General features: G+C 47.5%; 1 protein-coding gene and 2 pseudogenes across 3 annotated transcripts; 2 read left to right on the forward strand and 1 right to left on the reverse strand.

The window, feature by feature from the left end:
* Positions 1-4,781: 4,781 nt before the first annotated feature.
* Positions 4,782-7,519, forward strand: LOC147982032 (protein FAR1-RELATED SEQUENCE 5-like; annotated as a pseudogene).
* A 2,994-nt stretch (positions 7,520-10,513) lies between these two features.
* LOC125549729 (small nucleolar RNA Z101) lies at positions 10,514-10,616 on the reverse strand (annotated as a pseudogene).
* Positions 10,617-10,852: 236 nt separating this feature from the next.
* On the forward strand, positions 10,853-13,609 carry LOC125547274 (uncharacterized). Of its 3 annotated transcripts, none has more exons than XM_048711216.2 (2): positions 10,859-12,322; positions 12,380-13,609. In XM_048711216.2, the coding sequence occupies exons 1-2, from the start codon at positions 10,859-10,861 to the stop codon at positions 13,607-13,609; spliced, it is 2,694 nt and encodes an 897-aa protein (XP_048567173.2). The 3 variants fall into 3 exon arrangements, with proteins under 3 accessions (XP_087373392.1, XP_048567173.2, XP_087373391.1); XM_087517265.1 differs by having other exon boundaries at positions 10,859-12,311; positions 12,360-13,609; XM_087517266.1 differs by having other exon boundaries at positions 10,853-13,609.
* Positions 13,610-14,892: the final 1,283 nt, after the last annotated feature.

Consider the following 14,892-nt stretch of genomic DNA (forward strand, 5'->3'; position numbering starts at 1 on the left):
GGAGCAAACAACATAGTAAACAACCACCACAAAATCATGGTATGATGCACAATCAAGTATGATGCATGTCCGGTTTAATGAAGCATGGCATGGCAAAGTGCACAAACAATCCTACAAATTAAGTGGAGCTCAACATGCATCTCCGTTGCATATTGACGAAACACCACGACAAGTTATTTAGTTTGATCTTGTTAGGTACTCAACAATATTAAATGTTGATTAACATGGCAAGGGGTGAAGCAAATGTAAACTACCTATCTAGTCAAGGTTAAATGAGGCCGGAAACAACGAACAACAAATTCCGGTAAATCCCCATATGCATATTTTAGTTATGGTACTGTTCTGCCCTAAACACCATTTTAGAGTTATTAAACATGTAAAGTAAAGCCACCATGTTCAACTAGGCAAAATTCTACCCCATTTACATATAAAGTTTATTAAATTCCGAGTTACGGTTATTTAGTAATGAATTAAAGCATTTTAACATGGCATAGGAGCAAATTTAATCAAACAACATTTTAAATAGTTTAAACATGCATGAAAGTTGCATATTATTAAACTAGATGAAATTCTAAGCAAGTTTCATATTAAGTTTGTTTTAAACCGATGCACGGTTAATTAGTTAGGATATGCATGAAGTGCAAGGGTTTTTCTGCAAATCTACAGTCTCAGGATAATATGAAAAATCGTTGGACTAAAAAAAAGATACCACGGGCCAAAACTGGCAGGCCCAGAAGTGCACAGGAAAGCGGGTGCTGGAGGGGCTGCTCACTTTGGCCATGGGCCTGGCCCAGTAGAACGAGAGGCCTGACAGGCCGCGAAGGGGCGTGCTGGGCCTGGAGGCGCGGCCCACGGTGCGTAGGAGGCAGGCCAGGGCATGCAGCTGGGCCTTGGGGTCGCGGACAACATGCGGCTGGACCGGGCGAGACCGAGTGCGGTCAACGAAGGAGCGGGACGAGGCGCTGCTGCCCTCTTCTCTGAAGAAAAGCAACAACAGCAGGGGTTGTAGAAGACGGCGGCAGGGGTCCTGGACTTGGCAGCGGGGAGCTCCATCGTCGAAGGGAAACGGCAGGACGGCGGCGGATCTCCAAGTTCCCGGGCGGCCATGGCGGCAGGGGACTTCGCGCGGGCGAGGTGGACTTGGGGCTCCGGTGGGAGGAACTTGAGGCGCAGGGCGAGGTGAACGGCGGTAGGAGGCGGCTAGATCCGGGCATGGAGGTCGTCGGCTCTCATTCCCTGCCGGATCGAAGTGGAGGCAGGCCAGCGGACTTGGCGCTCCAGGCGGGTCGGCGAGGAGGTGCTGCAAAGAGGTCTCGGGCGCCATGGCAGTTCCTGTTGACGGACAGAGACAAGGGAGCGATGAAGAGAGAGGGGAAAGCACGGGGAAGAAGGAAGGGGCGTAGGTGAAGGCACAGAGGAGCTCCACTCCTCTGGATCAAAGAGGGAGGAGGAAGCTCTCGATCGAGGCGGCGGGGTTCTCTGGTGGCTTCGAATCGAAGAGCTCGGGATCGAGGCTGCAGCGATTTGGGCGGCGCGCAGAACGAGGGAGGTGGTCGGAGATCTGGTTGGTGGGAGGGGATCCCAAGTAAGACATGAAAGAGGTGGTTGGCTGGCGGCGGCGGGATGGGATGGGTGTATTGGACCGGTAGGGGCTAGGGTTTAGACTGATATTTATATTAGATGAATTTAGGTTAGGGGCTAACTCGTCCCTCCGATCAAAATCGGACGATCGCGAATAAAATAGCTAGGGAGTCCAAATAACAAAATGGAGACGTTTTGTAGATGTTTGGGGATGATCCGGACACAACGGTGACGACTGCTCGGGTCGGGTCCGGGACAACTTCCGGACGCGCGCGAGAGGTTCGGTGCACTGTGCAGAGAGGGTTTCGGGGCCTGGCGGTTGACAGCGGACTGTGCAGAAAGCTTTGAGTTGAGAGAAGAGAAGAGAGATGCAGCACGGCAACTGTTTCCGGAGACCGAAAACGTCCGACGTTTAGACCGACTATAATGTCGCTATTTTTATCCGTTGGGGCATCAAACGAACTCCGAATGCGATGAAACTTGGCAGGCGGTCTACCTACACTATAACAAGACCGCACGCCAACTCTCATCCTGTTCTGAGAACATTTTCTGGCCACTTATAAAATATTATTTCGGACATGCCGCGGGCGCGTGCAAGTGTGGTTGGGCTCAGAACGGACAACGGAGAGAACTCGGAGAACCCGGACGAATGCAAGTTTTGAAAACATGATGACGCAATGCACATGATGACATGAAAAAGATGCAACACGCAAGCGAATGACATGGCAACGCCGGCGAATAACTGAACGACACCTGGCACATCGGTCTCGGGGCGTTACAACGTGTCCATGTGGACCCGTCACCGCTCGGTCTGGCCTTATCTTCTTCCCACCCCACCACTAGGAGAACGACGGCGAGCACCGCATGCCGCATCTCCACCGCAGTAGCTCAGTCGCCGCATCGGAAGTCGCCCGCCGTGAGCTTCATCGCAGCACCCCGTCGCTCTCGACCTCTCGCGACATCAAACATCGCCGCAACATGCGCGCGACGGAGCTGCAGTGCACCGCTCGCCGGTGGCTCCCGATGCTGCGATGCAGCGCTCACGCAGAGGCCCGGAGCTCGGAGCCACAAGTAAGCTTGACCAGTAGCTGCAATGGAGCTTCACCGGCGGCACCATAAATTGCGATGAAACTTCACCAGCGCCACAATGGAGCTTCACCGGTAAGCGAGGAGCTACGATGCAGCGGGCAGTGCTGCAATGGACCGCGCCGGTGGCTGCAATGGAGCCCCACCGCGGCTGCAAGGGAGCGTGGCTGGGGCTGCAACAGAGCTTCGCCGGAACACCGCGCGTCGTTTGCAATGGAGCTCCGTCACGGTTGCAATAGAGCTTCGTCGAGATGCCGATAGCGTAGCGTGGAGTTTTTTTTTCACGCGATCGTGCTGCCATGGAGCTTCCCCGGGGGTCGTAGGTGTTGCATTAAAGCTTTGTTCTCCGTCGGCTCCAGTGTTTTTGCGTTGGTGCTCAGCCGGTGGCTCCGGTGCTGCCGCGTTGGAGCTCTGCCGATGGCTCCGGTGGTGCGATGTCGCTGTCACAGTCAGCACTGTGAGGTGGGATTGATGGCGAGCACCATCGCTGTAGAGGAGGCGGGGCTGGATTTGAGGGCGAGCGGTTGCGTGCGTTTTCTGCGTTCACCCGATCCATCAGGCAATCTAACGACTGGCGAGGCGGCTTATGTTTGTGTATTATCATCCGGACGATTTGTAGAACGGGCCAATTAAAGAAGTCGTTTGCATGGGAGAGATAGAATGCTTTGTAATGCATGTTGCGCTGCATATGCACAGTTTCTCCTGTAAAAAAGCTGCACATTGATGAGCTCCACGTCTGTATTTGTATGTTTTGTTAGTCCTGTGAAATGTACTATTCACCTACAAGCGGCTATATAAAGTTGTCACATTATCTAGAGCCATTTTAATAGCCTACTAATACAATAATTAGTCATACTAGTATACTATATCATTAATATGTGACTCCATCTTTTATCTCACAAACTATGTTGGAGCTCATGCTACAACCGGCTACAAGCTGATAGTCCGCTTCTCTTTTCTCTTTCCTCTTCTCTCTCCTCCAACTAAGTATAAATACTATATTTAAATTCTTATAGTCTGTTTATATCACCTTATTGTATTTGCTCGTACAAGAGGGAATTAGTTTACAAGTTTATACCAAGTCAGACTGCAACCGGTGGGCTTTGATAGACACAAGGACGGACACATTTTTACAGGTTTCATGGAGTGTCACATGTGGCATCATTTGATTGGGACTAACACCATTCTTAAAATTTAGGATGACGGAGAAGTTAGCATTAAGGGGAAAAAATTATATGAGACCAGGTCTCACGATTAGCAGGTGAGACCCGTCCTGATGGATGACACGTGACATTCATAAATCACAAAACATCTAATCTCTCCCCCCTGATTTTAAGTGGAGGATGGAGGATGCTTTGAAATTTGTGAATGCCACGTGTCATCTATCAGGATGGGTCTCGCGTAAGACCTGGTCTCATAGAATTCTTTTTCGCGCTAAGGCCTCCGTAAAAACCCGTTGTTTGTGTTAGGAATTAATTAATTAGGTTAATTAATTATTAATCACTGCTATGTCGGTGCCACTTTTGACAACTGTCTTCTTTTGTAACTGCCTTGTAAACTGGGCATAAATACGGAGGTGGATTAGGAGCACTCGGCGACGACCACCTACGAAATCGCTGCCGCACGCATGCAACCTTGGGATATGTGCCGTTTGGCTGTAAATCATTATAGCCTGTTAATACGGCGCACGTGTTGTATGAATCAACAGTCTATACCTGTTCTTGCTCATTTATTCTCTCTTGTCCTGGCCGACCTTGTACAGTAATATTGTCCCTACCTAATTAATGTACTCAACCATCGCCTACCTTGTGGAGTGTTCTGCTTGCTCGCAAGCACTGCGTAGCCAGATTTGAAAACCAGTTCTCCCCTCGGTTGGCTGTAGTGATTTCCGCTTTGAAAATTTCGCCATGCCTGTTCGTTTGCTGTTTAACAGAAGTCTTTTTCTGGAGTTCTTTTTTCGCGGTAGAAGATGAGCAGTCCAGCAGATCTGCTTGCTCAAGAACCAACCGGCATTGAATCCATGTAAGTTCTTTAGTTTTTGAACAGATTCGGAAGCATAACTGCTTTATTAGATGAGTAAGTGTTTATTTTGCTTTTGCCACTCTCCTTCAAGATCGAATGAAGAAATAATAGCCGACCAGTGCGCCGCGGGGATAGCTCAGATGTCCGTCAAAGAGGCGCGGGCACTGTCGACGGTAGCTGAGGCAGACGAGCTGGATTTTTCTAATGGTAGTACAGAGCAGCACGTCTCAACAGTTCTATATGGAGATCCTGGATCGAAATCAAGGACTCCAAATGTGATTGATGTCGAAAGGGAAAAGAGCAGCTGGGTTCGACGGTAAGTTACATCTGTACAAGTTCCTTCATGAACTCGATTTATGAGCTTGATGCACACGTACAGAAGGTTGGAATTCTTAAAAGATTAATTATAATATGGACATGTCCTGAACATAGGAATTTAACGTGTTCTCCTAATTTGTATGTACAGTTAATCATATTTGTATGATATTGACACGGGACTGTTGTTTTTTTCAATTACAGTCACAGACACGGCGTGATGCCTGACGAACGAGCGGCTAGTGCAGATAGGATTAGTGCACTGGAATTAGCATTTAGAGGATTCGCTTAGAGGAAAGGAGATGCAGTTGTTGTGCCTTCTTTGGGCTTGGCATTTGATTCGCTAGGAGAGGCTTACGACTACTACAACATGTATTCATGGAAGTGCGGTTTCGGAATCAGGTACGGTAAGAGCCGTACAAATGTCAAAGGTGCTAAAAGCATGCAAGAGCTGCTTTGCAACTGCGGGGTAATCAAACAAACTATATAATCCCTGTTTATCTACACCTTTCCAGACATTTTGATGGTTATTGAATTTAGTTTTCTTTCTCATTAGGGGAAACCAAAGAAGGCGAACTCTACCTCTTCGAGAACAGAGTGTCCAGCGATGATTAGATTGCTGAGAACTGAAGATGATGGCTGGTACATATGTGATTAAAGAGTCTCTCACAACCATGAGATGTTACACACATGCGCAAAGAAACTGCACTTCCCTTCACACCGGCACATTGACAAATACACCAGAGAGCTGGTATCTCAACTGCGTCAGAATAATGTCAACCTCAGCAAAGTTTACAGCATAATTGACACTTTTTTTGGTCGCATAGAGAATGTTCCTTTCACCAAGAGATGCCCGAGGACCTTGTGCGCGAAACTAAGCAGATACAAGGCAGATGAGGATGTTAAGAAGACAATGGATTATTTTGCTGAGCTGAAGCAGTCTAACCCTGAATTCACTTATACAGTTCGTGTAGACAGTGAGAGTAGAGTTAGAACACTGATATGGACAACTGGGAAGAGCAAATTACAGTACCACTACTTTGGTGATGCTGTTATGTTTGATACTACCTACAGGACAAATCTATACAACATGCCATTCGGACTATTCGTTTGTGTCAACAACCATTTCGAGAGTGTCATATACGTAGGCGTACTTATGCGTGATGAGAAAGTAGAGAGCTTTAACTGGGTTTTTTGGTAATACATTTCTTTGAATTAAAATTGCTTGGATCTGATAGTTTCCCATATTAATGTATTATCCACAGACCAAGCAAGAGCCATGGAGCTAGCTATTGAGCAAGTTTACTCAGATGCAACACATCGTTGGTGTAAGTGGCACGTTTTAAAGAAAGCAAAAGAATCACTCGGGACTTTGTACAACAAGCGGAGTGAATTCAGGGTTGAATTTCACAAATTAATACATGAAATGTTGACTGAAGAGGAGTTTGAAAAACAAATGGAAAGAGTTGATTGAAAAGTATTCACTGCAGAAGAATACTTTCCTCATACAGACTTATGAAAAACGACATATGTGGGTGAAACCTTATTTTGCAGGGAAGTTCTATGCCAGAATGACTAGCACACAGCGCAGCGAAAGCGCAAATCACATGCTCAAGAACTACATACCTCCAGGCTGCCCTATGAATCTTTTTGTGAAACAATATAGCAAGCTTCAATTCGACAGAGACCAGGAAGAAGGTTTCCAAGAAAAACGGACTAGACTGGTAAAAGTTTCAGTACTGATTTCTGTATTACTCTGCTGTTGAACATAAAATTTATCAAACCAAATTCATTTTATAATAACAATATAACTAAATTTTTCAGGGAGGTGTTGTACCGAAGGCAAACACTCCACTAGAGAAGCACGCAAGCAAAATATACATGAGGACAATGTTTGAAATGTTTGGGTCTTATATGTATGCAGCTGGCTCGTACACTGTATCGAACATAACACCGAAGAAATTGTACAAAGAACTCATGTGAATGCAGAGAAAAGGAGAAAGTACTGTAAGACTGATTTTGAAATAGAAATATCCGATGATGGGGAAAAGTATAGATGCCAATGCGGACTATTCGACCACATGAGTATGATATGCTGCCACATAATCAAGGTATTTTCGTTGCAAACTATGAAGTACTGAAAATGTAACAATGTTCTATGATTGCTAATGTTGATTGACATGTTATTCGTTGTATTGTCAGGTGATGATGGTATTGGATGTTAAAATGATCCCGGCACACCATATCACGAAACGATAGACAGTAGATGCACGTGACATCCTACCAGACCATCTTAAACATTACCAGAAAGACATGGGTCCTATTGAATCACCAACATACAGACACTCAGCTTTGTACAATGCCGCACTGGAGCTAGTCAGACTCGACGACACAAATGTCAGACTCGGCTTTGTGCAATGGGTAACAACATTAGTATCTATGGCACCAACAGCAAATGAATGGGCCAAAGTTTGGCCGTAACTTATCACTCTCGTAGCATCACATAAGTTTTGTCAAGCGCAAAAACCTAAGTTGAGTTCCAGCAGAACAAAGGTACCTGAAACTTTTCCTTTCCACAATATGATAAATCGGACATGGTGCATACAGCCTCATGGGATCTTTGAACATAGCATCTTCAGGTGTGCAAGTGCCCTTCAAACATCTCAAACAAAGGAGACATGGCAGACTACCCAAGAAGAGAAGATGGTCCAATTTTAAAAGCTGGAAGTGAATAATCACATTGCATTCAACAAGCTTGATCATAACATATCTTTTACAGTAAACATAAACCAGAAATAAAAAAAATATAGATTAGAAAACAAAGCTACATTCGAATTCCTTGCCAGTGGTGATCGATGGTTGATGGGTTCGCTTGCAACTTACTGATGCAAGGGATGTTATTTCCTTTCCATAAGTCATTTTATAATAGAAAAATACATTTGGTTTCTGCATGCATTCAAATACCTTGCTATTTTGTTAAAAGGATAACCTTGATATTGGCCCATGACCGAGGGTTGCCGTATTGACTTATGTATGATGTTGCTTACTAGTTTGAGCTAATTAAAGCGGAGTTGATTAACCAACGTTTGGGGTGACAAGAGAAATAGTGGGGGAAGGGAATCAAGGTAAACAAGAATAGTTTGTAAAAGGGTTGGGTGAGCAGGAAACACCAATATGCAGATGAAAATAGGGCTAAATTAATTGGAACAGTGATTAGCATCAAATAATGTCGAGAAGCAAGCCCAAAACACTAGATTTCAATTCAACAACAATGCCTTATGATGCAACTAAACAACCCTACATCCATCAAAATCAGATTAACAGCCAGCACATGCTTAATATTTTTTGAAACATAAAATACACTAGACTAGATAAAGTAGGGGTGGCATCTCATATTTTATATGACTAAAATAAGGACTTTGATGTTCTGCATGGAAAGGTTTTCCGTTTGACATTGATTACCTCCGACAGAAACTAGTGATTCTACTATAGTATATGACCAAAAAGCATTATGGCAGAATAAGAGAAATAGGGAAAATGACCCCCCCCCCCTATGTTTTTATAGTATCTCTCCAAACCTCCGCTCTTCTTTCTATCTTCTATCTATATTTAAATGAGAGATTTTATGGTACATCATACTACCTGAAACAATGTGTAGTACATAATGGATCCGATGGTCGGTATTAATTCTTCAAATTTTTGCTATAGGACATTTCGTAATTAACTACTGGTGTTGATTTTTTTTCTTTTTTAATTTTATAATAATGTAATTAATAACAACGCGATGCCATTGCCATCTCGACGACACAGCCATCTCAGTTCGTCTGGCATTCCTCACTCGACGGCTCGACGCAGCCGCCCTGCGGCTGTCTCCTCGGTTGCATAGGGTCGACCGCTCTGCATTGAACGGCCTCCGGTCGCTGCTCCCAGATCTTCCTCCCATGCATCCCAGCAACGACGAAGCCGCCTCGTCCCGCACAGCGGCCTTCTCCCCGTCTACACGTCCTTCGTTCCATGGCCTGAAATGGCTTCCCCTCTGGCCCTCTCTCCGTCACGGACGTACATCAGCTGGCGCCCACTAATCTAAGCACGCTGCATGCACGCATGCAACACACGTCGGCACCGGTACGGGACGTGTGGTGGCCTCCGTGTGGTCGTGGGAGGCTCAGGCCGATGAACATGTCATGGGGCAGCGCTTGAATCAGGGTCCGTGGTGACGGACGAAATGGGCACCGTTGCAGCGTCCGTGCGCTCTGGGATGGGAGAGACGGCGCCGGACGAGCTGGGCGTGGGCGATGGCAAAGGGTGGGCTGACAATGGCCGGCTGCAGATAACAAACTCTACTGTACATACAAAGGTGCGGTAGCCGCTGGCAATGGCGATAGAGCAGGATGTGCCAAAGGAACGATGATGACTCCGTGAAATTACAGCTATGCCCTTCACTTGATTTGGAAGGGAATCTGCCCGCGGGATGGATTAGTAGCGAACTACCCAAAACGCCCCTAATTTCTCAATATACTACTGAAAACTTTGTGTAGTACTAGCAAAAAAGCCCGTGCGTTGCAATGGGAGAAAAAACATAACACACCCTCTTAACTCAACAACCATCACTCAAGATCACAATAGTTCCATCTCCTTTATTTTTGTGAGGCATCATATTTGCGATGGCTCGGTGTTCACACTAAACAACAAAAAACGTGTGTTGAATATGGTTAATCCTAAGACGTCTCTCTCTCTCTTTTTCTCTCTATCGCAATGGGAAATCTGTTGTTTTCCCCTGTGACATTTTTCAGAGGTATGCATGTGTAGTTATCGATATTTTCTTTTCCCTATATGGTTATAGTGGGGTGTTTATTTGCAATCTGCATCGCCGCCGGTATGAAAAAAAACAGATCTTGCGCTATAGATTATAAGTTTGCTTCCATAACAATATTTTAAAAATATTTAACAGGTAAAATTAACATCATATTTAGATTCCACACATTTTTCTAATAAAATTTCATATACAATATGTTAAAATCGAAGTTACGGTTTAAAAGATACAGATAATTTAGAAAATCATTTGGTTTGCCTCAAATATATTCCAAAATAATATTTAAAAATAATTAAAAGGTAAAAATAATCTCATATTCATATTCTACATATTTTTCTAATCAAATTTTATATATAACATGTTCGAATCGAAGTTACGGTTTAAAAGATATGGATGATTTTAAAAAGTATTTGTTTGACTTAAATATGATCCGCGGATGAATTACCTAAAACATCAGGAGGGGTTTAGAAAAATGTAAAATAACTGTTTGGGTGTGCCTTAAATCCGGAAGCCCTCCTCCCCGCCCGCGTCTGTGTCGGCACCGGTGCTGGATACTTAGGTGGTTCCTCCTGACATAGACACAGGGTTGGCTGAAATGAGATGGACACAAGGTCGTTCATCAACAAAATAATTTAATCCTCATTTCACCCAAAGGAATCGAAATAGAGAAAAACACAAAGAAAGAGAATATAATAGAGAATGCATCAGATCTCCAAGGCTAAAAGAGTGACATCTGACATCACAGAAACGCCTCAGACGCAAATTACCCATCTAACTTGTATCTCCTTGTCGGCATGAGCACAGCTCTTCCAAAACTGCTCAACAAGAAATAGTGTCAAGAACAAGGAAAAACTGTAAATTCCAAAAGAAACTGCAACAAGACCAAACGTCGCAGCCGGCCGGCACTGGAGCGTCCAAAATTGACGGCTAACTATATACTACTAAACACAGGGCCGGCTAAGCAGCTCCACCCCTCTAGGCTGTAGTGTTCTTCTACTAAGTAGCAAGACAGGGCCGGCTAACCAGCTCAACCAACCGAAAATGGAGCCACCAGCGAGGGATCGCAGCATGCTCCACCTCTGCTTCCTTCTTGCGTCCACCGCCACCCTCTCGGCTGCCGTTGCGGCTTCCCCTTACTCCTCTGCCTGCTCCTCCCTGCCACCGGCTCACGACCGCCACACGGACGGCGACGACGCCATTGCGCTCATCCGCTCCTTCCAAATCTCGGCTGGCCAGTTCTCAGGCGGCGCCGACGGCTTGTTTTCCCCCGACGATGACCCCTACGACCCCCGCCCGTTCCACTTCTTTCCACACCGCGCCTCCCGCACGGACGAACCCGCTCTCGTCCACCTCACCGCCACCTTGACCCTCATTGGCCCCCGCAGCTGGCGCAGCGGAGGCCGCCACCATTACAGCGAAGCCGCGTCCATCGCCTTCGTCCTCGACGGTTACCACTCCTCGGCCTCGCTCGAGCTCTGCATGGTCGGGACTGGCACCGAGCACGCCGCCGACGGTTCTCTCAAGTTGTACCCTGACGTCGTCCTCCGCCTCCACGTCCCCAGCCCTCCCAGCCTCGCCGACCCCTTCGTTTCGGGCAGCATGGAGGGCTCCTCCGACCTCGGGACCATCCGCCTCCTCGCGTACGCCGAGGGCGATCACTACAAGTACAACTCCGAGCGTGCGGCCTGCAGCCCCGGCGCATCGAGCCAGCCGGCCGGTGGCTCGCTCCGGGCGCTCGGCGGTGTCAACTCCGTGTGCGCCCACCTGAAAGAACAGCTCACGATCTCCTACAGGCTGGACCATGGTCACGCCCCGTTTCCACGGATGCGCGTCAACCAGATGCAGTGCGCCGCGGACGGCGCCGCCGTGCGCGCATACGCGGTGCTCTCCAACGACACCGAGCCGGACGAGAGTGGCAGCCGTCGACGCCGCTTCTTGGTCGGCGACGAGGCCTTGGTGGCTGACGGGCACTGGGACCAAGCTCAGCGCATGCTCTGCCTCAGGGCGTGCCGGGTTACGCTACGGGCGCCGCCGTCTGCTCCGGTGGTGGTGCGAGAGGTTGATTGTGGGATCGGGATGAGCTTCTGGTTCCCAGCAGTGTGGACGATGCGGGACCGGAGCGTGGTGGCCGGGATGCTCTGGAACTCCAGCCATGCCGATGCCGAAGCTGAACCGACCCACCGTGTGATAACAGCGTGGAGCATCGACGACCTGAGAAGCACCACCAACCTCTCTGACGTGAAATATAACTACAACGACACGATGCTCGAGGAGGCCAAGAAGCATCATCGGGAGCTCAGCAAAGGGAAGAAGGTCAGGGGGTCGCACTCTTTCCCGGATTTCAACTCTGCTAACGCCGACTCCGAGTTTAGTTTCCACGGCCTGAACTTCGCGGGTGGACGGGCCTACCCAGTCACAATCGGCTCGGCGATGGTCGCCCGCAATATTCTGGCCGCCAACGATTTCTTCTCCGGGCACTGGGCGGTCCACGGGGGTACGCGCGCCGCCGCCGCCGCCGCCGATGCCATCTCGCGGCGTGCAGCGGTTGACGACATGACGGAGACCCTGCTGAATGTCAGCTACGTCATACGCTACTCCGCTCCACGTGACAAGATCAGGGTACGTCGTGCCAATGCGGCCTCCTACTCAAACGACTACTCATATAGCTTTGAGGAAAGAAAGATCTTGGCAGAGGGAATTTATGATCGGAAGAGGGGCATCCTGTGCATGGTCGGCTACCAGGAGCGCAACGGCCGCTCGACGGACTGCCAGGCGCTGGTAACGGTGCAGTTCGCTTCCCTTGATTCCAAGGCGCAGGCGCACGGAACTGGAGCCATCATCAGCCTCAGAGACAAGACCGATCGCCTCTTCTTCGAGAAGATCAACTTCATCTTGCACGGGGTGTACTCCAGGCAAGCGGCCATGGCTATATCGAGGATGGACATGGAGAGCATCATGCTGGTGGCCTCCACAACTCTGTCATGTGTCTTCACCATCCTCCAGATCCTCCACACCAAGAGGAACCCGAAGGTGGCTCCGGCGACATCGGTAACCATGCTCGCCGTGCTCAGCATGGGGTACCTTGCCCCTCTCGTGCTCAACTCAGAGGTCCTGTTCGTGAGCAGGAGGAGCCAGTACTATGATTCGTACCCCACGAGACGGAGGCTCGAGATAAACGAGGTCATGATGAGGGCGCCTACACTGATCGCCTTCGTGCTACAGCTGCGCCTTCTTCAGCTGGCGTGGTCTGGCCGCCGCATATCCACCGTGTCGGAGAAGGCCGTTCTGTGGATATGCCTGCCGCTGTACATTCTCGGAGGAGTCGTGGCCGCGGTCGTCCATATGATCAAGGCACGCGCCGCCGCGCGTAGTGACCCATGGGCCATGAACATGAGGGGTGGGCCGGCGGCGATCTGGCAGGACCTTGTGTCGTATGCGGGGCTGATACAGGATGGTTTCCTGCTCCCGCAGGTCATCCTGAACGCATCCTTGGGAGGGGCCAGAGCTCGAGCAATCTCACCGTGGTTTTACATGGGGGGCACCATGATCCGCGTGATGCCTCATGTGTATGATGCAGTCAGGTCCCAGATCTACCAGCTGACCATGCGCTCCTCCAACCTATACGCGAGTCCCCGCGGCGACCTCTTTGGTGTGGCTTGGGACGTGGTTATACCGTGCGGGGCGGCCTTGCTGGCCTTGTTGTTGTTCTTGCAGCAGCGACTTCCACGCACCGAGTCGCTTCCTTCGCAGAGGAGGAGATTGGGTGGGTATGAGATGGCCTCTAACATTTAACATAAACCATGAGAGTTCTCCGCAAACAAAGGGTGCAGTTGTGGTTGATTGATAACATGTACTCTCTCTGTCCCAAAAACAATTAGTATAAAGTTGTGCTAAATCAATAACACTTATATTGAGATGGGTAGAGTATTATTGTTGGTTGAAAGAAAAGAATGTATCTTATGAATCATTGAAGGTTTCTACATTTGCATTTCAATATGAGATAGTACTTTTTTTATTTTAAGAATACAAGGAATACACGCACATGCAGCCAGATGAAGAAGGCTGGTGCCTACTAAAATAAGGGGGAGTAAATGACGGAGACTGAAATAACGATTTAATGTGACATCGTTCATCAAGAAACCATGGCAAAGCCAAGTCACTGTGGTATCTCCTACAACTGGTATGGGGCTAGCTAAGATTGTAATTACTCTTGCTTCCCAAAACAATAATGCTACACTTACGGGAAATAGGTACACACTCAAGTTACGGACGCAACGTGGCTTCATACAGTTGGAAGACTTAACTCATTTGCTCATTGTCTCCCGCCGTTGCATGGCTGCATACCACATCAGTCCGTAGGCTGAATCCGTCGGATACATCCCGTAAGTGTAGCATTATTGTTCCCAAAAGCACATCTGACCCCAAGGTGGTATGTATCCTATAAAAGTTGTCAAAATCATTAGTAGGAATATGATAACTTCGAGAGACCAAACAAATTCCCTTGGACTGCTATAATTTGCATGATATGGACCACGAAAAATATGAAGCCAGTTAGCCACGTTCTATGGTGGTCGTCGTCATCTTTGGTGTGAAACCGGACATCTTGGATATGTAAAATGGATTGTTTTCACGTGTGAAACTAATCATTTCAAATATATGACATAACTTTTCAAAGCAAAACAATCTTATGTTTTATGAAAGTGCTTTCAAAGATAACTGAAATATATTAAATAAACTGTAGTTCAAACATATCCATTTTTTAGTGAAACCGATGCTTTGAAATAAGTGAAATTAGTGCTTTTAAGCATTGTTCAAAAAACCGTCTGATTCAACGATTTATCGCTACTCGGCCGATTTTCACTATTTATCCTTTGTGCCGATTTATCGTTCTGACAAGCGATTTATCGGGAATCTACCTATAAATCGGGCCTATTCCTAGCATTATGTTTGCAAAAACTATGTTTATTTCTGTTTTGTGGACCTAGTTATACAATATGTACTATTGTTCTATTTTGTTTGTCATTATACGAGGATTCAAAGGCTAAGGATCAAGGTAGCACTTCAGTCTAATATAT

This window comes from Triticum urartu, chromosome 3A (genome assembly GCF_056163025.1).
Source record: "Triticum urartu cultivar PI428250 chromosome 3A, HENAU_Tu73, whole genome shotgun sequence".
Lineage (NCBI taxonomy): Eukaryota > Viridiplantae > Streptophyta > Magnoliopsida > Poales > Poaceae > Triticum > Triticum urartu.

Excerpts from the sequence above, each read along its gene's own strand:
- LOC125547274 (XM_087517266.1), top strand. The coding sequence starts at position 10,859 with ATGGAGCCACCAGCGAGGGATCGCAGCATGCTCCACCTCTGCTTCCTT.